At 43.6% G+C, this 25,234-nt stretch overlaps 2 protein-coding genes across 5 annotated transcripts in view; both read left to right on the forward strand.

Annotated features, from left to right (window-relative positions):
- Positions 1-6,922, forward strand: part of LOC135559423 (myosin phosphatase Rho-interacting protein-like) — a 21,289-nt gene extending 14,367 nt beyond the window's left edge. Inside the window, exons 4-9 of the mRNA XM_064993575.1 lie at positions 2,239-2,398; positions 2,518-2,631; positions 2,759-2,845; positions 2,974-3,139; positions 4,890-4,966; positions 5,856-6,922. Of these exons, the coding sequence (XP_064849647.1) occupies positions 2,239-2,398; positions 2,518-2,631; positions 2,759-2,845; positions 2,974-3,139; positions 4,890-4,966; positions 5,856-5,924 (673 nt within the window). The 3' untranslated portion in view covers positions 5,925-6,922. The remainder of the gene's footprint in view (positions 1-2,238; positions 2,399-2,517; positions 2,632-2,758; positions 2,846-2,973; positions 3,140-4,889; positions 4,967-5,855) is intronic.
- An 8,805-nt stretch (positions 6,923-15,727) lies between these two features.
- LOC135505219 (transcription factor 20-like) lies at positions 15,728-25,228 on the forward strand. 4 transcript variants are annotated; one of them, XM_064924398.1, is made up of 6 exons: positions 15,728-15,941; positions 17,569-20,347; positions 20,676-20,769; positions 23,586-23,635; positions 24,087-24,165; positions 24,405-25,228. In XM_064924398.1, the coding sequence occupies exons 2-5, from the start codon at positions 19,607-19,609 to the stop codon at positions 24,132-24,134; spliced, it is 933 nt and encodes a 310-aa protein (XP_064780470.1). In that variant the 5' UTR covers positions 15,728-15,941; positions 17,569-19,606; the 3' UTR covers positions 24,135-24,165; positions 24,405-25,228. The 4 variants fall into 4 exon arrangements, with proteins under 4 accessions (XP_064780470.1, XP_064780469.1, XP_064780471.1 ...); XM_064924397.1 differs by having other exon boundaries at positions 24,087-25,228; XM_064924399.1 differs by having other exon boundaries at positions 17,569-20,341; positions 24,087-25,228.
- The last annotated feature ends 6 nt before the right edge of the window (positions 25,229-25,234 follow it).

The following is a 25,234-nucleotide window of genomic DNA, read 5'->3' on the forward strand; positions in this document are numbered from 1 at the left end:
AACCTGTTGAGGGAATTGTGAATGTGACTGCACCTTTTACACCTGCTGGAAACTGTGAATGTGACTGCACCTTTTACACCTGCTGGAAACTGTGAATGTGACTGCACCTTTTACACCTGCTGGAAACTGTGAATGTGACTGCACCTTTTACACCTGCTGGAAACTGTGAATGTGACTGCACCTTTTACACCTGGTGGAAACTGTGAATGTGACTGCACCTTTTACACCTGCTGGAAACTGTGGATGTGACTGCACCTTTTACACCTGCTGGAAACTGTGAATGTGACTGCACCTTTTACACCTGCTGGAAACTGTGAATGTGACTGCACCTTTTACACCTGCTGGAAACTGTGAATGTGACTGCACCTTTTACACCTGCTGGAAACTGTGGATGTGACTGCACCTTTTACACCTGCTGGAAACTGTGAATGTGACTGCACCTTTTACACCAGCTGGAAACTGTGAATGTGACTGCACCTTTTACACCTGGTGGAAACTGTGAATGTGACTGCACCTTTTACACCTGCTGGAAACTGTGGATGTGACTGCACCTTTTACACCTGCTGGAAACTGTGAATGTGACTGCACCTTTTACACCTGCTGGAAACTGTGAATGTGACTGCACCTTTTACACCTGCTGGAAACTGTGAATGTGACTGCACCTTTTACACCTGCTGGAAACTGTGAATGTGACTGCACCTTTTACACCTGCTGGAAACTGTGGATGTGACTGCACCTTTTACACCTGCTGGAAACTGTGAATGTGACTGCACCTTTTACACCTGCTGGAAACTATGAATGTGACTGCACCTGTTATAACTTAATTTTATAATTCTGTTTTTATATTGAAGTTGAAATCCAACCCAGCGCCATGGGAACAAAGGTCTGGGCAAAGCCAGTATGTCACTATGACTGGCTGTGCCTTGCCAGCTGTAACCAGGGCAACCTGGAACTAAAGGTGGCGGCTGGTGACCTTGCCAAACCTGGAATTACAGACTGTTCCAGTCCCAGCCGTCTGGGGTGTATTAAGGAACTGATTAGCAGCAGTCTGGCCCAGTCTGTCGAGCCTCTGAATACACTGAAGCTCCAGTGTCAGACCAGAACTAAAATATGAAGGAAGGAGTGCCTGTACTGAGTCTGGTTCCTTACAATGTTTTTTCCTACTCACCCTACAAGATGAAGGAGTTTTCTCAAATCTGTGTTACTGTTTCCATTGGTCAGCTATTATGATGGAAAAGTGTTCAGCGTGGTCTTTTTGGTTGAGTTTCTTGCTTGGTAAATGTATGGTGTTGATTGGCTGAGTGTGGTACTGAGTGTTAAATGTATGGTGTTGATTGGCTGAGTGTGGTACTGAGTGGTAAATGTATGGTGTTGATTGGCTGAGTGTTGCACTGAGTGGTAAATGTATGGTGTTGATTGGCTGAGTGTGGTACTGAGTGGTAAATGTATGGTGTTGATTGGCTGAGTGTGGTACTGAGTGGTAAATGTATGGTGTTGATTGGCTGAGTGTGGTACTGAGTGGTAAATGTATGGTGTTGATTGGCTGAGTGTGGTACTGAGTGGTAAATGTATGGTGTTGATTGGCTGAGTGTGGTACTGAGTGGTAAATGTATGGTGTTGATTGGCTGAGTGTGGTACTGAGTGGTAAATGTATGGTGTTGATTGGCTGAGTGTGGTACTGAGTGGTAAATGTATGGTGTTGATTGGCTGAGTGTGGTACTGAGTGGTAAATGTATGGTGTTGATTGGCAGAGTGTGGTACTGTGTGGTAAATTTATGGTGTTGATTGGCTGAGTGTGGTACTGAGTGGTAAATGTATGGTGTTGATTGGCTGAGTGTGGTACTGAGTGGTAAATGTATGGTGTTGATTGGCTGAGTGTGGTACTGAGTGGTAAATGTATGGTGTTGATTGGCTGAGTGTGGTACTGAGTGGTAAATGTATGGTGTTGATTGGCTGAGTGTGGTACTGAGTGGTAAATGTATGGTGTTGATTGGCTGAGTGTGGTACTGAGTGGTAAATGTATGGTGTTGATTGGCTGAGTGTGTTGCCTTGTATTGCCTGATTTACTGAATCTTTTCCTGTGTTCTCTTTCTCCCTCTCTCTCTCTCTTTTTCCCTCTTTCCCTCTCACATTCCCCTCTCTTTCCCTCTGTCTCTCACTCTCTTTCCCCTTATCTCTTTCCCTCTCTCTATATTTGCATTTCCCTCTCGTTCTCTCCCTCCCCCGTCTGTGTTGCAGAGAGGAGCTGTGTTCGTTCCAGAGGGAGATCGAGGTGTTGTCAGAGCAGTACACTCAGAAGTGTCTGGAGAACGCCCACCTGGCCCAGGCCCTGGAGGCTGAGAGACAGGCCCTCAGACAGTGTCAGAGGGAGAACCAGGAGCTCAACGCACACAACCAGGTGCACACACACACACACACACACACACACACACACACACACACACACACACACCCAGGCACTAACAAACAACCAGGTAATAGTCCTCACACTTACCATGATATGTAATGTGTCTGTAGGAACTGAACAACCGTCTAGCTGCTGAGATCACTAAGATGCGCTCTATGGCCACTGAAGACGGGGGTGGAAACACCTGCAACATCACACATGGGAAGGAACTGTACGAACTAGAGGTAAGCTCCGCTCGAGGTGAACATAAGATTGGACGATTTGAAGTCTTCCTGTTTGTTGAAAGGGGACATTGCTTTTAAACACAGCCGAAGTTCAGCCCTTAAATCTTAGCGTTTTGATCTTTGCCAGGTGATGTTGAGGGTGAAGGAGTCGGAGGTCCAGTATCTGAAACAGGAAATCAACTCTCTGAGGGATGAACTCCAGGCCGCCCAAAGAGTAAGACCCAAGTTACCTAAAACAGCTTTTTATCATTTTTCATTGTATTTTATGCTATTTTCTCATTTTATGCCGAGGTTGTATTTCTCACCCTGCCACCTTAAACAATGTATCATTTGTCCCTCCAGGATAAGAAGTATGCGACAGACAAGTACAAGGACATCTACACAGAGCTGAGCATCGTGAAGGCCAAAGCAGAGCGAGACCTGGGGAGGCTCAGAGAACAGCTGCAGCTGGCCCACGTGGCACTGGGGGAACCGTCACTGGAGGGGGTGGAGAGGGCAGGAGGATACGGTAGGAATACAGAACACTTTCTAGCCTTCTGCTACTCCATTAGTGTGTTCCAAATGGAACCCTAGTCCCTACCTAGTGTTCCAAATGGAACCCTAGACCCTACCTAGTGTTCCAAATGGAACCCTAGTCCCTACCTAGTGTTCCAAATGGAACCCTAAACCCTACCTAGTGTTCCAAATGGAACCCTAGACCCTACCTAGTGTTTCAAAATGGAACCCTAGTCCCTACCCAGTGTTCCAAATGGAACCCTAGTCCCTACCCAGTGTTCCAAATGGAACCCTAGACCCTACCTAGTGTTCCAAATGGAACCTAAAACCCTTCCTAGTGTTCCAAATGGAACCCTAGACCCTACCTAGTGTTCCAAATGGAACCCTAGACCTTACCTAGTGGTCCAAATGGAACCCTAGTCCCTACTTGGTGTTCCAAATGGAACCCTAGTCCCTACCTCGTGTTCCAAATGGAACCCTAGTCCCTACTGGGTGTTCCAAATGGAACCCTAGTCCCTTCCCTGGGTGTTCCAAATGGAACCCTAGTCCACCCCAGTGTTCCAAATGGAACCCTAGTCCCTACCTGGTGTTCTAAATGGAACCCTAGACCCTACCTGGTGTTCCAAATGGAACCCTAGCCCCTACCCAGTGTTCAAAATGGAACCCTAGTCCCTACCTAGTGTTCCAAATGGAACCCTAGACCCTACCTAGTGTTCCAAATGGAACCCTAGTCCCTACCTAGTGTTCCAAATGGAACCCTAAACCCTACCTAGTGTTCCAAATGGAACCCTAGACCCTACCTAGTGTTTCAAAATGGAACCCTAGTCCCTACCCAGTGTTCCAAATGGAACCCTAGTCCCTGCCCAGTGTTCCAAATGGAACCCTAGACCCTACCTAGTGTTCCAAATGGAACCCTAAACCCTACCTAGTGTTCCAAATGGAACCCTAGACCCTACCTAGTGTTCCAAATGGAACCCTAGACCTTACCTAGTGGTCCAAATGGAACCCTAGTCCCTACCTCGTGTTCCAAATGGAACCCTAGTCCCTACCGGGTGTTCCAAATGGAACCCTAGTCCCTTCCCTGGGTGTTCCAAATGGAACCCTAGTCCCTACTTGGTGTTCCAAATGGAACCCTAGTCCCTACCTGGTGTTCTAAATGGAACCCTAGACCCTACCTGGTGTTCCAAATGGAACCCTAGTCCCTACTTGGTGTTCCAAATGGAACCCTAGTCCCTACCTGGTGTTCCAAATGGAACCCTAGTCCCTACCTGGTGTTCCAAGTGGAACCCTAGTCCCTACCTAGTGTTCCAAATGGAACCCTAGTCCCTACCTAGTGTTCCAAATGGAACCCTAGACCCTACCTGGTGTTCCAAATGGAACCCTAGTCCCTACCTGGTGTTCCAAATGGAACCCTAGTCCCTACCTGGTGTTCCAAATGGAACCTGTGAATGGAACCCTAGTCCCTACTTAGTGCACAACTTATGACCTGAGCCCTTTGTTTCAGTCTTAACAAGTTTGGTGGTTGTTTCACTCATAACCAGTGTGTGGCAATGCCTCCAACATTTGCATTTGGTCTGTCTATTTACATAAGATGTCTCATAGTCCAGACTGTCTCTGACCTGCAACCCACTGACCTCCTTACGACAACCAGCCAGACAAGTAGATTTATTACAGTAGTGTCTATAGTATACTGTACATAAGCTGAACATGCTACTTTTCTCCCCAGGACATGTCATTGAAGTAATTGTCTTATCTCTCCTCAGATATCATGAAGTCCAAAAGCAACCCTGACATTCTCAAGATGGCGGCTGCTGCCGCCAAACGCACCATGAGGTCAAAGGTATAACTTATTAACACCTGAGTAAGACATATTAATGTGTTTTTCCCAATCGAGAAGTCTCCCACAGCTGAAGGTTGTGTGTGTGAGAACAGTTCAGTTTGGAACCAAGTGCCATTGAGCTGTGACACACTACCACCTTCAGGTTAACTACTGTATTACACTGCAACTTTTGAGGTTTGAATTCCCAACATATAACACTTTTGTCATATTACTCTAAACAAATCCCTTTGTGCTATTTGATTGTGGGTTAAAATGCTTCTATAAGAGAGAAGTGTACCAACATGTGATGAGATGGGTCCCCCCCAAACTCCTTCTCAGTCTGTGTCCGGTGCCCAGGGCCAGCGAGGGCTGCCTGAGAACCTATAGGTCTACTTTTCTCCTTGTGGTCACATACCAAACCAGACAACCACCAATAGCAGTGCATCATTGGTGTACCACCATTTTGTTTATATGTTCACCCTTCAGCAGTGTGTTACCCAGAAATAATCACTATATCCCCTTTCTGCTCATTCTAATGGTCTCCAACATCCTTCTGGGTGTGTATAAAAGACTTACATTATTATTCCCCACGTTTCTGGTACGGATGAGAGAAAAGCCCTCTGCATTACTAGACCCTCTGGACTCTTGTGCTTTCCCTCCTCTGAATCTCACACATTAACAGTCAAAATCACATTTTTGATTGTGGGTTCGAATTGGATTGGGAATGGGATCACCTTTTTGTTTTTGGTACCAGTGGGGTTAGAGAGAAATATCAGTTTTACCAGTGACAGAAATGAGTGCACCTCAATGTTTGCTTCAATCTGCTTCCTCGTCAATGATTCAGTCCTGTCTACCTGAAACTCTCAGTTAAACCTGACCACGGTCATTAACAGTCTCTCTCCCCCTCCAGAGTCTGAAGGAAGGGCTCACTGCCGAGCAGCGACTCCACCTGTTTGACAAAGACACTAAGGAGTTCTGACTGAGTCGCACCACTCCAGCCACCTTGCAGCATGTTTAAAAAGGCCACTATATTTTACCTCTGTAATTACTTATTTAGAAACACACTGGTCACCACACACACATGTCGTGTGTATATATATATATATATATATATATATATATATATATATATATTATATAACATTTTTAAAAAACATGGTAATGAAGATTTGAATTTTACGTCTAGACTCATTCCATGCACTTTAGTTACTGTGACATTTAGTTTTTTTTTTGTTTTTCATCACCATTTGTTACGGTAAATACTCTGTACGGTTTTTAATGAGGCATCGATCGTGCCTACACTAACAAAGATGGCCTGTAAGCTACTGTTTGGACTCCTTAGTCTGTGTTAATAGCCGAAGGAGTAATTATGATGTTGTAAAAGGCTAAACACAACTGCATAATGATGATGATGATGATGGAATAATTACTTACATAAGCAAACCCGTAGGAGCAATCTTGCCTTCAGGCTTGCGTGTTAATGCTAGGTGAGGTCAGTGTTCACATGCTGTTTCTATCCTCTTAACAAAGCTTTGGAAATCAAATGTTTGCCTGCATCATTGTACAAGTAAACTGTTACGTTGGATGTTGCTCCTTCCTTGCCTGATGTGTTGACTTGTTATATGATAATTATTAACATCATAGAATGTTTTCTGAAACAGGGCATATTTTAAAATGACCCCTGGAAGGCGACTGCTTGAACGCATACAGAACGAATGGGATTATCTGATTTCTGATATAAATATATTTACATTCTTCTCTCTGTAATCGTATTGGCACAGCTGTATGGGAGGATGATTTGTTGAAGTCGGTTATGTCTGTAGTCTTGTTCAGTGCCAGTCCCTTTGTATTTATTTGTGTTTTTTTTTTGTTTTTGTCTCGCATACCAATCCCTCTGTACTCTACTGTTGTAAATATACAGCCAATGTATACCAACTGACAACCGATTTATTAGCAATAAATATTTTTGCACCCTGAGTGTTTTAATCTACTAAACTGTGTTAATCTTTCTCCAAACTGATTTAAAAGGAATTATACACCGCAACACTTTTCTCTCAAGGGCCCCAGTCAAGTAGGTTTTATTTTCTGTCTGCTAGTTAATTGATCAATTGCCCAGAGAGAACACCTACAGGGCCTATTGAAAGTCTACACAGCCCTGGCACATACTTCACATTTTGCCTCCTTTAAAATTAAAAGGAATTAAATTGGATTTCTTTCCAACAGATCTACACAACCTCCACTGTTTCAAAATGAATGGAAATTAGACATTTTTCCAATTATTTTTGTAGTAATTCAGTAGTACTTTTTCACAAAACCTATTCGTGCAGTAGTGAATGTGTAGGTCATGCACTACTATACAAGTAGAGTTTTGCAGTGTTCAGTAGGAAACCACTAGTTTCCAGCACTAGTTTTACTAATTGATGTTGGTAGTAAATAAGTTGTCAAAATACAGCCAGAAGACAAAACAGGAAGTAGTTGGTTGTTCCCTAGCTACTGTTTTTGACAATCCCTGAATGTAATCATCCATCGTCATCCTGTCGTTGGACCTTCTATATAACTTTTTACAACATCAGAAAGATTGCTTAACAAAACAGTTTGCTGTTGTCATGGAGATTTGGGTTTAGCCCAGCTGTTTGCTAGCCCCATTGAAATGTACAGTGCCTTGCGAAAGTATTCGGCCCCCTTGAACTTTGCGACCTTTTGCCACATTTCAGGCTTCAAACATAAAGATATAAAACTGTATTTTTTGCCTGGTGTGTTCCTTGTTCTTCATGATGCTCTCTGCGCTTTTAACGGACCTCTGAGACTATCACAGTGCAGGTGCATTTATACGGAACTTGATTACATTTAGGTGGATTGTATTTATCATCATTAGTCATTTTCAACATTGGATCATTCAAGATCCTCAAAAGAGAGTTTGCTGCAAAAGTAAAGGGGCTGAATAATTTTGCATGCCCAATTTTTCAGTTTTTGATTTGTTAAAAAAGTTTGAAATATCCAATAAATGTCGTTCCAGAATTGTGTCCCACTTGTTGTTGATTCTTCACAAAAAATGTTTTATATCTTTATGTTTGAAGCCTGAAATGTGGCAAAAGGTCGCAAAGTTCAAGGGGGCCGAATACTTTCGCAAGGCACTGTAGCTACTGTATGTAGCCTCTGTTTTTGTCATGCTAGCTAATAAGTATGTGTTTTTATGCAAATATACATTATGTTCATATTGGTATACTTAACTATTCCACTAACCTCTTTTGACATTTTGCCAAGTAGGCCTTTGAAATATGGTGGCCATTGTTGGTGAGGTGAACATTGCTTATCATATGTTTTTCTGTGTTGTCATATGTGACATCTGTTAGCAGATGTTTGATAATGGCTTATAATTGGTTGTCTCTTGGGCTTGTCTAAAAGGGTACACAGTTGAGAAATGTGAACGCAACAAAGAGGATCTGAAGATACAGTAAGTCAAAGCTGTCATTTTAATACCCTGCGATCTATACTCCTCTGTAAACTGGTCATCTCTGTATACCCGTCGCAAGACCCACTGGTTGATGCTTATTTATAAAATCCTTAAGCCTCACTCCACCCTATCTGAGATATCTACTGCAGCCGTCATCAATCACATACAACACCCATTCTGCCAGTCACATTCTGTTAAAGGTCCCCAAAGCACACACATCCCTGGGTCTCTCCTCTTTTCAGTTCGCTGCAGCTAGCGACTGGAACAAGCTGCAACAAATACACAAACTGGACAGTTTTATCTCAATCTCTTCATTAAAAGACTCAATCACGGACACTCTTACTGACAGTTGTGGCTGCTTTGTGTGATGTACTGTGTGATGTTGTCTCCACCTTCTTGCCCTTTGTGCTGTTGTCTGTGCCCAAAAATGTTTGTACCATGTTTTGTGCTGCTACCATGTTGTTGCCATGTTGTGTTTCTACCATGTTGTTGCCATGTTGTGCTGCTACCATGTTGTTGCCATGTTGTGTTGCTACCATGTTGTTGCCATGTTGTGTTGCTACCATGTTGTTGCCATGTTGTGTTGCTACCATGTTGTTGCCATGTTGTGTTGCTACCATGCTTTGCTATGTGTTGCTGCCTTGCTATGTTGTCTGGTGTCTCTTTTTATGTAGTGTTGTCTCTCTTGTTGTGATGTGTGTTTTGTCTGATATTTATATTTGTATATATATATTTGTATTTATTTCAAAAATGTAATCCCGTCCTCACATGAGGCCTTTTGCGTTTTGGTAGGCCCTTATTGTAAATAAGATTTTGTTCTTAACTGACTTGTCTCGTTAAATAAAGGTTAAATGAACATTTTTTTAATGTAAAGTGCTGGTCCCATGTTTCATGAGCTGAAATGAAAGATCCCAGAAATGTTCCATACATGCAAAAAGCTTATTCCAATAAAATATTGTGAACAAATGTATTTACATCCCTGTTAGTGAACATTCTATCCTTTGTCAAGATAATCCATCCAGCTGACAGGTGTGGCATATCAAGAAGCTGATTAAACGACATGATTGTTACACAAGTACACCTTGTGCTAGGGACAATAAAAGGCCATTAAAATGTGGTTTTGTAACACAACAAAATGCCACAGATGTCTCAAGTTTTGAGGAAGCGTGCAATTGGCATGCTGACTGCAGGAATGTCTACCAGAGCTGTTGCCATGGTATTGAATTTCACTACCATAAGCCACCTCCAACATCGTTTTAGAGAATTTAGCAGTACATCCAACTGGCCTCAAAACAGCAGACCACATGTAACCATGCCAGCCAAGAACCTCCACATCTGGCTTCTTCACCTGTGGGATGGTCTGGGGCAGCTGATGAAACTGGGTTTGCACAACCCGAATCATTTCTGTCCAGTTTTGAGTTTCTGGGAAACTAATCTGCGTGCTCGTCGTCCTCATCAGGGTCTTGACCTGACTGCAGTTCGCGTCGTAACCGACTTCAGTGGGCATATTAACCTTCCATGGCCACTGTCACACTGAAGAAGTGTGCACTTCACAGACAAATCCTATTATTAACTGTACCAGGCAGACGGCGTGAATGGTGTGGTGTGGGCGAGTGGTTTGAGAATCCCATTTTTAGCTGTACCTGGCACACGGCGTGTATGGCGCCGTGTGGCGAGTGGTTTGCTGTCAACTTTGGGGTATTTCTGTCTATAATGAAGCCTTTTTGTGCAGGAAAACTCATTCTGATTGCCTGGGCCTGGCTCCCCAGTGGTCGGCATATGCCCTCCCAGGCTGCGGCCCAGTCATGTGAAATTTGTTGATTAGGGCCTAATTGTTTTATTTAAATTGACTGATTTCCTTATATGAACTGTAACTCAGCAAAATCTTTGAAATTGCATGTTGCATTTAGATATTTTTTTCAGTACAGATGCAACAATTCAAGTTGTTTCTGTCAATAACGTAGGCTCGATGTTATTTGATGTGTGCAAACTGTCTTCGCTTGACACTTGTTTTGGGTCCAGGACCATTCACAGTTGAGCTCACTCGGTTTAGGTCAATGTTGATTGGCTATTATTTTATACTTTTTTTAATCAACGGAGGACAAATGCACACTGGCTCCATTGCGTTCAATCCTACGGGTGGCAACAATATCATACTATTTTGGACCAGACAGCATCAGATAAATGGCCTACACATACAGACAGAGGGGTGCTGTTTGGCTCGCTCCAGTGCTTTCTTAGGTGAAGTACTGTACATTCAGCCTCTTGCGAATTTAAGGAAAATTATGAAACACAGAGAGATGAAAGATACATTTTCTTTTATACTTTTTTCCTTGTTCAATTTTTTGGGGAAGACAGGATTCCCTTGGCATCCATGAATACATGCCACTGTGAGATGATGACTTGAAATTAAATAATAAAATGCTCAAATAAAACTGTAAAATACACAATTGAAATATTTTATTATAGTAGTGTGAATAAATTGTTAATAAGTGACAAGCAGTAATGGGAATTCACTACCATCATGGGACTTTTATTCATTGTTTTATTCTGTGCTATTTATTATGTGTTACAGCATTCAACCCAAATAATCAAAACCGAATTCGATAACCATGATAACCTTTTAATAATAGAACCGAACGGACCTCAAAAAGCACTAATGTACTCGGCACTAATGGAAATGTCTATAATATATTATTTATATATGACTCAGGACAAAACCTTTTCACACAATACAAGTTGTCTCACTCGAGTAAACGTTGTACAACATTGATGTATTGAACTCTGTCGTTTTAATTTTTTCCTTATTATAACAACAAATCCTTACAAAAAGTCCATGGGGGAGCACAGTGTCGTGTCTTTGGCTATGCTGGATTAAGTGATATGACATGCTATTCTATAAAATAATTTCTCCGTAATTAATATTACCTGATTGAGCTAATCATGTAAATGTAATTAACTAGAGAGTCGGGGCACCGCAAAATCATATTTATAGAGCTGTTATCTTCCGAATAAACTCTTAAAGACCTAGTAATATTTTACATCAATAGCAGTCAATATTAATCGTCACCTTAATTCAGTCTCATCTGAAAGTTGTAAATTCTTGGTTATTTTCACGAACCCTGGCTAACAAGTTGAATCAGCAATACAAAATTGGGTTTAATTATTTATTTACTAAATACCTAACTAATCACACAGAATTACACGTACACATAAATAATCATAACTTGATTACAAATGATGTCATAAAGGAAAACGTCCTTAACGGGCTGAACAGATATGACAGCTTGTTACACAAAAGAAAAGGGGCTGGATTTGAGTGAAAGAGCGGGAAGACTGTGGAAACAAAGGACGAAGCTGTGCTATCGTAAATACAGTATCTTATGCATTCTAAATTACCGCCCATTTGGAAAAGTAAAATGCAATAAATATTTACTCTGAGCTGCGCTTCAGTAGGTTGGTGGTAGATGGAAGGCCGTGTTGCCAAACCGAGTCCTTTGAAGAATGTCTCTGGTGGTCAATTGTATACGTTGTAGTAACGTCGTTGTGTGATAGACGGGATACTCTGTCTGTTCCTTCCTAACCCTCGTTTGCAGCTGCTGTTGCTAGCTCAACGGCTAGGAGGTATCACTTCTGTAGTGAATAAGAGTTCAAAGTTCATACCATTCGCAACCAAAGCTCACGCTGATGTTGGCTTCGTTCTGTAGTTATTATCTGAACCATTCTGACATCGGACCATCGTCCTCACATCCTCGGAACAGGAGGTTATATTGTTGTCAAGGCTTTATATAGGAAGGGAGAGGAGGGCGTGTTTGAAAAGTTTTATAGCCCATGTCCCTTCACAGGGCGGGCCACTGATTGAGCAGAGCCCTAACCTTATGAAAACCCAAATCTCACATTTTAGAAGCTAAAATCACATTTCATCCCATCATGAATAATTTCATATTCAAACATTTAAAATGAACAACAATTCCATGTGAATCCGATAACTCGGATGTGTAGACTTTCCACTGTAGAGTTTATGTCATCTTATCATTGATGAGAATGTCTCAGATGACAACTGAACTGACATCATATTCATTAAGTACCACCGCATATGTTCAATTGGTCGGATTACCAGAATATTGTTCATTTCCCCCCACCTTCTGATGTTCCCAGAATCTCTATGTTAACCAAGGGGTTTGCAAAAGTAACATCAGTAGGGTAAAGAGAGGGAAAAGGGGGGGAAGATGTATTTATGACTGTCATAAACCTACCCATAGGCCAACGTCAGGACAACAGGTCATAAGGAATATACAAAGGACAATGGTCTAGGGGCGGGGCGGGGGGGGGGCTGGGGGTACAATATCACATTACACAGGACCTTAAGTGGCAAACACGTGTTTATCATTCTAACAGCTTTTTTGTTGGCAGAAAAATTTTGTAAGGTAAAAAAAATGTGGTGTTTTGTTTGTAAATGCACATTTGTGAATATGAAATTTGTCCAAAAGAATAATTCATTAATTACATAGAAATAAGTTGAAACAATTTTATCTTAAGTAAAGAATCCAGGCAGTACATCTCTCCAGAATAGTGTAAAAATCTTAATAAATGTGTTCAATTATAATCTACTGATGCCTTGACACAGATTCCTTACATGAATATAGTGCCAAATAGATGCAAAACCGTTTCTGGATGGTCATTACAAAATGTACAATTTGAATGTATGTTTTTTAAACTTCTTCATATAGTGGTTGGCAGGACAATATTGATGAATAATTTAAAAAGAAACTTCCTTCATTTTGTTAATAAGTAGGTATGTGTATCAATAAAACCATTCCAATAAGGCATGACTTGAGGAAAATAGCAGGGTTCCTCAACTGATGGAACGGAGGGCTGAATTTGGCCCGCGGGTGGTCTCATTTGGCCCCATGTTTTTTGAGCAATAAATACAAATAAAATGTGTATTGTTATTTTTGTTGGACATAAGATTGTAAAAACACTAAATCACCTCTGAGTGATTTTAATTTAGAGAAATATGTTCCCAAGTATTCCCACACATAATAGAGAGACACCTGATCATATACAAATGTAAGAAAGGATTGAAATGATTGTTTTAGACAAATTTTATGTGTTTGGGCTTCTTGCGGTCAATTTGCAGTCTACAAATTATTTGTAATTTGGGTCTGGCCCCCACCATCCACGCAACAACAAAAAAATCGTACCTCAGCTGAATCTAGTTTATGATCCCTGGTATACAGTGGGGCAAAAAAAGTATTTAGTCAGCCACCAATTGTGCAAGTTCTCCCACTTAAAAAGATGAGAGAGGCCTGTATTTTCATCATAGGAACACTTCAACTATGACAGACAAAATTAGGGGAAAAAATCCAGAAAATCATATTGTAGGATTTTTAATGAATTTATTTGCAAATTATGGTGGAAAATAAGTATTTGGTCAATAACAAAAGTTTATCTCAATACTTTGTTATATACCCTTTGTTGGCAATGACAGAGGTCAAACGTTTTCTGTAAGTCTTCACAAGGTTTTCACACACTGTTGCTGGTATTTTGGCCCATTCCTCCATGCAGATCTCCTCTAGAGCAGTGATGTTTTGGGTCTGTTGCTGGGCAACATGGACTTTCAACTCCCTCCAAAGATTTTCTATGGGGTTGAGATCTGGAGACTGGCTAGGCCACTCCAGGACCTTGAAATGCTTCTTACGAAGCCACTCCCTTGTTGACCGGGCGGTGTGTTCGGGATCATTGTCATGCTGAAAGACCCAGCCAAGTTTCATCTTCAATGCCCTTGCTGATGGAAGGAGGTTTTCACTCAAAATCTCACGATACACGGTCCCATTCATTCTTTCCTTTACACGGATCAGTCGTCCTGGTCCTTTTGCAGAAAAACACCCCCAAAGCATGATGTTTCCACCCCCATTCTTCACAGTAGGTATGGTGTTCTTTGGATGCAAATCAGCATTCTTTGTCCTCCAAACACAACGAGTTGAGATTTTACCAAAAAGTTATATTTTTGTTTCATCTGACCATATGACATTCTCCCAATCTTCTTCTGGATCATCCAAATGCTCTCTAGCAAACTTCAGACAGGCCTGGACATGTACTGGCTTAAGCAGAGGGACACGTCTGGCACTGCAGGATTTGAGTCCCTGGCGGCGTAGTGTGTTACTGATGGTAGGCTTTGTTACTTTGGTCCCAGCTCTCTGTAGGTCATTCACTAGGTCCCCCCGTGTGGTTCTGGGATTTTTGCTCACCGTTCTTGTGATCATTTTGACCACACGGGGTGAGATCTTGCGTGGAGCCCTAGATCGAGGGAGATTATCAGTGGTCTTGTATGTCTTCCGTTTCCTAATAATTGCTCCCACAGTTATTTCTTCAAACCAAGCTGCTTACCTATTGCAGATTCAGTCTTCCCAGCCTGGTGCAGGTCTACAATTTTGTTTCTGGTGTCCTTTCACAGCTCTTTGGTCTTGGCCATAGTGGAGTTTGGAGTGTGACTGTTTGAGGTTGTGGACAGGTGTCTTTTATACTGATAAGTTCAAACAGGTGCCATTAATACAGGTAACGAGTGGAGGACAGAGGAGCCTCTGGAGTTACAGGTCTGTGAGAGCCAGAAATCTGGCTTGTTTGTAGGTGATCAAATACTTATTTTCCACCATAATTTGCAAATAAATTCATAAAAAATCCTACAATGTGATTTTCTGAAATTTTTTCCTAATTTTGTCTGTCATAGTTGAAGTGCACCTATGATGAAAATTACAGGCCTCTCTCGTCTTTTTAAGTGGGAGAACTTGCACAATTGGTGGCTGACTAAATACTTTTTTGCCCCACTGTATTGATATACAACATCCTGTTGAAACAAGACTTGTATAGCTCGACTGTTGAATGGACCAAAAATAATAATATTTCCTACTGATGAGTCAACAGGGATAATCGTATGTTCTGAGGGTCAAGTCTTGACACGTTCCTGAATAATAAAGCAATACCGGAGGGAATGGCATCTAGTCTTGCAAAATCTTTAGGTGTCACAGGGATCTTGTAAAGTGATAATAATTCCTTGTGATTAAGTAAAAGACCCTCTGCATTTACAAGTTGGCTCACCAATAGGATATTATTTCGGTAACCAATATTCTAAAAACAAAGAAGTCTTTTTATACAATATGTTCCGATTATTCCAAATAATATCTGTGTGGAGAAAAATTATGCTTATAAATTAAGGACCATGACAAGAATACCTGCCGATGAAAAGCAACTCCGCCAGCTTTCGTCCCAATGACAGACAGTATATGAAGTTTCGTTGTTTCCCAACTTCCCATAATGCTTCACTGTGATTGCCAGGCTGAGAGCTGACAAATGCTGTTCTTGAAATGTTGCGCAGTTTACGCGTGTTCGGGAAAGTGCAGGGATATTTGATCCTGTTTACTGACACAAATCTAGTTCGGGGTTTTAGGGTACAAGAGTTAGATTGGCTCTTGACCAAGATGCTGGGTGGGACTCACTGTTGAATTGGACGTTTGTAAAAGCCCCACACTCCTTCCTGTTTGGGTAAGTTTCAGTCTCCGGCAGCGCAATATGCTCGCTCTTTTGTTTCATACGAAGGGCCTAGCAAATTAGCTTAGCAAGCTAGCTAGGAAACCATAAATAAATCAAAGTTGATTGCTAGTTAGCTGTATCTAATACATGCATCACTCCACCCCTCCGTGGTCTGCGGGAAATCAATCGCCACCGCGGAATGGCAATAACCAGCAAATATTCAAGGATTGTATTATTATTTATTATTTCACAATAAAATGACGTTATCCTATAAACTATAGATTCATTGGTTAGTTTAGAAGAGTATTAGAGAGATGCAACTTTTACAAGGGACATTGTTTTGTGGTAAGCGTATACACTACAGCTAGTTTAGTACATCGTGAACTGGTTACATTAACTAACCTGATCAAAACACGTATCCTATTTACATAGTTAGGTTAATCTGATAACTAACGAGGTAATGTTACAGTAACTCTTGTTGTCGCACGAATCATCCTTCACATTTGACTAGTTGTGGCTGGACTTGATGGAGTACAACTAAGACCGGAAGTGACGTTTCGTAACTGGTTAGGAGGTCATTTGAGATAATTTTAACCCTTTCCCCAACCTTGACTATAGTCTCCTAACCTGCAGTGTAACTTCTTCTAACCTGCTAGGAAAAGTCCCCTCCGGTCGTAGCTGTACTTCCTAGTCAAAACTCACTTGACTGACGATTTTCTTTTTAAAGGGATCTGGATTGGGACAGTCAGCTGTCATTCCAGGTTACGGAAAGTTAGCTGTAGATGGCTAAACCTAAATGTAGCTGGCTAAACCTAAATGTAGCTGGCTAAACCTAAATGTAGCTGGCTAAACCTAAATGTAGTTGGCTAAACCTAAATGTAGTTGGCTAAACCTAAATGTAGTTGGCTAAACATAAATGTAGTTGGCTAAACATAAATAAACAAATGTAGTTGGCTAAACATAAATGTAGTTGGCTAAACATAAATGTAGTTGGCTAAACCTAAATGTAGCTGGCTAAACCTAAATGTAGTTGGCTAAACCTAAATGTAGTTGGCTAAACCTAAATGTAGTTGGCTAAACCTAAATGTAGTTGGCTAAACATAAATGTAGTTGGCTAAATGTATTTGTTTGTGAGAAGGCAGAGGTTCGAAGCCAGTTGGTAACTTTTGTTAATTTATTTTCTTATCGCATCTATTTTGGTGGATTTCCAGTAATTTATATACTGTAGCCGCAAGTACAAACGCGATATTTTGTTTGTTTACTCGTTTGATGACCTGCCACTTAATGAATCTGCAACTAACGTTACATTACTTTGAACAGTAGTAATGGAAAACTAAGTGAACGCTGTCAGCCAACGAAAACAACGTTAGAGGCACGTTTAGCATTTAGTTCTGACTTGTTTGCTTTCTAGTTAGCTATTTTGATATTTAGCTAGCTAAGTCTGTGATGTGCATTATCGCCAGCAGCTTGCTGTCTGTACTCTAGCTAGATAAAGTTGCAATCCACTGTTGACCAATGTGCTTGGTGATGCTGGAACCCAATCTTGTCCTGTATCCAGTCATGTTCTCACTTGAGGTCATCAAGATCATTTCAATTCCATGTATTTATCTAACCTTTCTGTATTTCTGCTCAATTTCAGTTGCTATGGAGCAACCGCTGGGGGACTCTAATTTAGAGCCACAGGACCTCTCCTCCACCCACAGCCTTCCCACTGTGATGGACCTGACCAGAAAAGGTGAGGAATGCCTCTTGAAAGCCAACTCCATGGAGGCCCTACGGGTAGTCAAGCCTCCCAGCTGCTACCCAAACTTCCCTGAGACTGACCACGACCACAGGCTTCAACCAGTAGACCAGATCCAGCCAGACAATGCCTTCTCCAACACGACAGTCACTCTCTCATATGTGAGCCGGTCTCATGTCTTCTCCCAGCATCCCTCTCTCTCCCAGCATCCCTCTCTCTCCCAGCATCCCTCTCTCTCCCAGCATCCCTCTCTCTCCCAGCATCCCTCTCTCTCCCAGCATCCCTCTCTCTCCCAGCATCCCTCTCTCTCCCAGCATCCCTCTCTCTCCCAGCATCCCTCTCTCTCCCAGCATCCCTCTCTCTCCCAGCATCCCTCTCTCTCCCAGCATCCCTCTCTCTACGGGGTCCCGTCGATCAGCAGGTTCTCAACAATGGATGTCTACCTGCAGCAGGTGGATAGGCCTCTGGGCTTAGCACCTCGGTCGGAAATGTTTGACTCTATCCCTCCAGCCCAGGTGGTGGGTGAGAATGTCGCAGGGGTGTGTCTGATGCAGCAGTCTCATGAAATCAATGGCCATCGAGTTGCCAGTAACGGAGGAGTGGAGAAATACAAGCCTCAACAGAGAGGGAGTTCAATGAAACGCACTCTTTCTCAGGACACAGTCAACAAAGGATTGCAGAATGGCCAGGGTAGTAGCAGCTGGTCCAACTCTGCCATCTGTATCGATTCCTCCCCAGAGTCTCTCACTACAGACCTGGAGGATGGTCAGAGGGCTTCAGAGGTTCTCTTTCTCATCTCTAGAACAGAGCCAGTCCTGATGCATGACAGCATGAGTCCCAGGGACCTGTGTTCTCTGAATAGGGACTATATCAGTCCTCTGGAGGACCCGGTCTCTCCCTCTGTCTCACTGGACGACGTAGAGGATGGGCTCATTCTGCCTCAGCCCTCCTGCTCACCCTGTGCATACAATTATTCACCAGATGACACGGCTGATACCTGCTGGGATGAGCTGGGGAGAGGAGGACCTGGGCTGTCTGCAGTACAGGGAACAAGGTCTAATGGTGAGAATACACCAAGGTTAGATTACAGCAAGGACTTCCAGCAGCCAGGACATAAACCCAAGGCAGCTTCGGAGCCTATTGTTGATTTGACAGAAGACGAGAGCACTGTGCCAGAGGTTTCAGAAAAGAAACCCAAGCAGACAGCTGCTACTCACTTGAATGGTAATGTCAAGGTAGAGCAGAGGACTTCTGAGAGGAAACAACTCCCCCCTCGCTCTGGCAGGGGAACCAGGCTAGAGGCCATAGTGATGAATATAAATCCTAACTGGTATAAAGTATCTACTAAAAAGCCCAAGTCTCAGACAAATCCCCTCACCCAGAGCAGTCCATCTAAAGCCAGTGTTAGTCCTAACGAACAGACCTCGTTTGTAGTGAAGAAGAAGGTCCAGAATAAAGCAGAGTCTCGCTGTGAGGGAGAGACTAAAGTACAGGCGGCAGCCTCACTGACCGGTCATATGGATAACATTTACACAAACGCAGGCCGTTGCATAGAGTCTACCTCAGATTCGGAACATGCCCGTTTTTCGAAATACCCACACAACCACCGCACATCTCCGATAACCTCCAGTCTGCCCTTTGCTCCAGACAAAGATTTAGAGGAGTCGGTACACAGAGAGTCAGGTCCCGAGCCCCCTCTGAGGTGGATTTACTGACTGTATCGTCGTCACTTAAAACATCTCCAAAGAAACCCGGGAAGCATAAAGCTGAAACTACAAGCAGCGAAGCAGCTGCTCCCACAGCCAAAACAAGGAAGGCGACCCCTGCTCCCAAGAAGAAAAGGAAGAAACCCAGACTGGATCAGTCCTCAATATTCTCCCCTCGGGAGCCTGAGATCAAACTGAAATACATCAACTACAAGGAGGAGAAGAGGGACATGAGGGTGGACACGTTCTCTCCTTTCATCCACATAGAGCATAAGCCCTCCTCCACCTCCCCCGCCAACTGTACTGTCATCAACTACCCAGAGGAGGAGAAGCCCAGGCAGAATGGCCAGGGGCAACAGCAGGCTGGAAGTTCAGGATCCAGGGGTTTCATCCCAGGGGCTGTACCCTCCACTTCCTGCCTCCAGCTGGGCCGTACCTCCACCCACAGCCAGCACCACAGCTCCCTGGTTTGCTGCCTGTGTGGAGGCTCGGCTAACGCCATGGACCTTGGGGACCTCCACGGGCCATACTACCCTGAGGGATACAGACCCAGCACTGAAGCCCCAGCTAGCAAACCAGGCCTCAAAGAAGAGGAGGATCTCAGTGACTCTGACTCATCCTGCAGCGTGAGAGGCCGTGGTAGAAAGTGTGCTCGGCCCCCGGGGGTCCCCTGGCCCCACAAACCTGACCCCCGACTGAAACGGGAGGGCCTGCCGGGGAGGTGGACGAGTGACAGCGACCGCTCAGGCAGCCCTGGAGCTAAGAGGGGCAGGATTGAGGCTGGGCCTTCGGTAACATCTGGGTCCAGGGCTGCAGTGGATGACTGGTTCGTTCCCCCGGTGGTGCCTCTGGACCAGTGTGAGTACTGGCTCCACGAGGACTGCAGCGTCTGGTCTGCAGGCGTGTTCCTGGTGAAGGGAAGGGTCTACGGCCTGGAAGAGGCAGTCAAGGTGGCTCAGGAGACGGTAAGTGTAAGTCCTGCAGGATAAAAAACATGTCTTTATTGACCATATGAGTTGGGGTGAATATATAGTGATCTTCCATGAGGACTATGTCTGCTGTTGTAACCGTCTGTTCACTATTATTTTTTTTTTTACATTTAGTTCGTATGTAACAGTGCTACAACTCTGTCAAACAACGTCAAATCAGAATACATTTTCATTGGTCACAAACACGTGTTTAGCAGATGTTATTGCGGGTGTAGCGAAATGTACCCGTAATGTAAACTACTATAGCAGCTTGTCTTTGGTCTTGGCCCGCAACACGAGAAAACCAATTCATTGTATTTCATGTTCTCAGACGTGTTCTCGCTGCCATAACCCAGGTGCCACGTTGGGCTGCTTCATCAAAGGATGTCCCAACAAGTATCACTACAGGTGTTCTCTACAGTCAGGTGAGTCTCCTCTGTCCTTATTCCTGTCCCTACCGGGACCATTGGGTGAGTCTCCTTGTCTCACAGATGTCTTGAGATAGAACATGTCATTATTTGAGACTTGACTTGGGAGCGTCAAGACTCTGGACTTATTTTGTGGCACAGTCTCTGTGGATAACTCTCCATGCAGCCAGAGGCAGTAGCCACAGCATTGCCCTTCGAATAAAAAGGGCAACAGATTGGCTTATGAAATGCACACTCTGACCTCTGATTGGACCAGCAAGCTGTCAATCAACAAAGATCCAGAGAACAGATTGCTGATTTGTTGTACAGCTATAGGATTGGGTGCAGTGCAAATGTCAAATTGTAGGGAGAGAGGATTGCCATTATAAATGTCCGGCTCCAAAAAATGTTTGTGATCAAAAATATGAACTGTTTACTTTGCGAGCTCACCAGCAATGGGGCGTCAAGACACAATCACTAGCACAGGCCTACTGATCTTTTGTTACGGCCTATGTAAAAAGTATATATTTTTGTTGTGTATAATAGGAGCATGTATGCATTGAAATAGACTCCGTGGCCTGCGTGCCGCACTTTGGAGTCAGTACATTGAATAACATAATTATTGTTACATTTATTAATGGTGATTGTTCATAAGCAATCTATACTGAACTAAAATATAAATGTGACGTGCAACAATATCAACGATTTCGGTGAGTTACAGTTTCATGTAAGCAAATCAGTCAATTTAAATAAGTTTAATTAGGCCCTAATCTATGGATTTCACAGGGCCATGGGTGGGCCTGGGAGGTCATAGGCCCACCCACTGGGGATCCAGGCCCAGCCAATCAGAATAAGTTTTTCCACACAAAATATTTTGTGTTTATTACATCCACAAATACTCTTCAGTTTCAACAGCTGTCTAGGTCGCTGGTCTCAGACCATCCCACAGGTGAAGAAGCCTGATCTGGAGGTCCTGGGCTGGCGTGGTTACACGTGGGATCTGCGGACCAGCTAACGGGTCTGTAACCTGACTCGTTATGTCTAAGGATCTGCGGCCCAGCTAGCTGGTCTGTAACCTGACTCGTTATGTCTAGGGATCTGCGGCCCAGCTAGCTGGTCTGTAACCTGACTCGTTATGTCTAGGGATCTGCGACCCAGCTAACTGGTCTGTAACCTGACTCGTTATGTCTAGGGATCTGCGACCCAGCTAACTGGTCTGTAACCTGACTCGTTATGTCTAGGGATCTGCGACCCAGCTAACTGGTCTGTAACCTGACTCGTTGTGTCTAGGGATCTGCGACCCAGCTAACTGGTCTGTAACCTGACTCGTTATGTCTAGGGATCTGCGACCCAGCTAACTGGTCTGTAACCTGACTCGTTGTGTCTAGGGATCTGCGGCCCAGCTAACTGGTCTGTAACCTGACTCGTTATGTCTAGGGATCTGCGACCCAGCTAACTGGTCTGTAACCTGACTCGTTATGTCTAGGGATCTGCGGCCCAGCTAACTGGTCTGTAACCTGACTCGTTGTGTCTAGGGATCTGCGGCCCAGCTAACTGGTCTGTAACCTGACTCGTTGTGTCTAGGGATCTGCGACCCAGCTAACTGGTCTGTAACCTGACTCGTTATGTCTAGGGATCTGCGACCCAGCTAACTGGTCTGTAACCTGACTCATTATGTCTAGGGATCTGCGACCCAGCTAACTGGTCTGTAACCTGACTCGTTGTGTCTAGGGATCTGCGACCCAGCTAACTGGTCTGTAACCTGACTCGTTATGTCTAGGGATCTGCGACCCAGCTAACTAGTCTGTAACCTGACTCGTTATGTCTAGGGATCTGCGACCCAGCTAACTGGGCTGTAACCTGACTCGTTATGTCTAGGGATCTGCGACCCAGCTAACTGGTCTGTAACCTGACTCGTTGTGTCTAGGGATCTGCGGCCCAGCTAACTGGTCTGTAACCTGACTCGTTGTGTCTAGGGATCTGCGACCCAGCTAACTGGTCTGTAACCTGACTCGTTGTGTCTAGGGATCTGCGACCCAGCTAACTGGTCTGTAACCTGACTCGTTATGTCTAGGGATCTGCGACCCAGCTAACTGGTCTGTAACCTGACTCGTTGTGTCTAGGGATCTGCGGCCCAGCTAACTGGTCTGTAACCTGACTCGTTGTGTCCAGGGATCTGCGGCCCAGCTAACTGGTCTGTAACCTGACTCGTTGTGTCTAGGGATCTGCGACCCAGCTAGCTGGTCTGTAACCTGACTCGTTGTGTCTAGGGATCTGCGACCCAGCTAACTGGTCTGTAACCTGAATGAATGTGCATTTATGTGAGAAATCATGCGACCAGATATTGAATATACATGTACCCAGGGAGAGAGCAACTCTACCTTGGTCCAGGGCCAGCTCTGTTTCTCTTGACCTCTAGGTCGGCCAGTCCAGGATTAAATATGTACAAAAAGGGGAATTTAATCCCAAACGAAAGACTCAAAACAAAAGGAAAGGCACTCGGGCCATCAGACACAGACAGCAGCCTCACGGCTTGCCAGCTGGGACACTGACTGGCCGTAATTGGCCGCAGCGGATGTGCTAGACCCAGTTAATGCCCCCTGGGGGATGGAGTGTGAAGTGTATCCTGGATCGTGTGTTTGTCTGTGTCCTAACACTAACCTCCCCCTTCCTATATTATAACGCCAGTACTGTGTTTGTAAACGGTAATGCCACCCCGTGTGTGTGTGTGTGTTCTATCTGTAGCCGGTTGATATGTGTGTGGAGGCTGGTTCAGCTGCTGTTTTGCTATTGATCAGTCACCTTCATTGATCCAAGCATTTTTCTCCCCACAGACTGTGTCCTCAATGAAGAGAACTTCTCCATGAAATGCACCAAGCACAAGGTATGGACGGTGGATTTTAAATGAAGCGACTGCTTGGTTCAACCCTTACTAAGCCGATCTCATTCACTCACTCAGTTGCTGTCAGTGTTTTCTGTCTCACTGTACAAAGTCTTTTTGTGAAAGCGTTTTGCTTGGCATGGAACTGACAATTTAGCAATCCTACCGTTTTTAGGATTTATTGTGCATCGCTAAGATGAAGTTGCTTCATGCTGAGGCTGACTACACAGCCCTACTGCATGATGTTAACAGTCCTAGAAAATCAGAATGGAAGTCGGGATTGAATTTCTCCAGCACTCAACCACTGTGATGTATTGTAGTGCATGGTACACTGTTCCCTTTTGGTTTCGCTGTGTGTTACTGGAATTTTTTTGTCTCTTCTCACCTAGAACAATTCTGTTCCTTTTTTTTTTTCCCCGCTGTGTGTTACTGTCTGTCCCCCCCCCCCCCCCAGAACAAGTTGTTCCAAGGCCTTCCTGGGAGCAGAAGAGACAACCGGTGACACAACCAGAAGACAGACTTGATTACACATGGCTAGTTGTTCTCTTTCGCATTTATCTATGACAACACCAACTCTTTTCTGGTTGTTGTCCACTTTATTTCAGCATTACTGACCTGCGTGTGAGTCACACAACTGTCAGTGTTTTTACATATTCTAACAGTCTTCTTTGATCACAATGATGGTAATAGGATATTTCTGTTTTATATCCAAATTGCTAAATGTTGTGTCTTTGTTTGAAAACAATATGTATATATATTTATTCCGTTCCAGGCGTCGTTCATCTGTGGAGTTACGAGGGGAACCCGGTAACTGTGGCAACGCTGCAACTGTCCTCTGGATTGACAGCTGGGCTGGTGGGCGGAATGCAAACACCCACAAACCTTAAACTGGCTTTCTGCACCTCTGCTACCTTTCCTGTTATCTTCACCACATAAAGCACTGCGAAGACTAAGCAGGAGACCAAGGCTGTCCTAATGTTCTGCCATCTCTCCTGGTTCTAGACTGACTGCCAACGGTGGGTAGAACAGAAGAGTTGGGAGCAGGGCCCAATGCCACCATTTGATTGAGCTTATGGCTAAACGTGTGCTGTCGCTTTAATTATTTATTAGGAAAAAGGATTCTCTCCCTTTTTTCTTTTAAATTGAAATGTTGATAAAAATAATTGGAGATATTTAATTTTATAAAGCTTTTTAAAGTATGTAATTTATATTTGGCTTATTTATTTTTGGGGTATCTTGTGGCTTTAGTTTTTTACTTTGCAATTGACCCCGGAGGTGTGTTTGTATGCATCGAAGTTATGAGTAAGAACCTCAACGCTAAAGACTGCACTTGGTAGAGGATCTGGTGTTTGTATAGCGGTGGTGTGGAGACTGGTGCAGAATGGTCTAGTATTCAGATCGACCACAAGTTTATCGACAGAACCATATCTGATTACAATACAGGTACCTGAGATCTATTCATAAAGACCATACTTTACTACATGGGATGAAAAATAATGGCATATTCATCTGATTTTAGTTCTGAGGGTGTGATGAGCCATTTCAACGGATTTTACTTGCTCTTTTTTCTTCTCTCATTTGATGGTGATATAAATAATTGAC

The sequence above is a fragment of the Oncorhynchus masou genome, chromosome 18 (assembly GCF_036934945.1).
Source record: "Oncorhynchus masou masou isolate Uvic2021 chromosome 18, UVic_Omas_1.1, whole genome shotgun sequence".
NCBI classification, from domain to species: domain Eukaryota; kingdom Metazoa; phylum Chordata; class Actinopteri; order Salmoniformes; family Salmonidae; genus Oncorhynchus; species Oncorhynchus masou.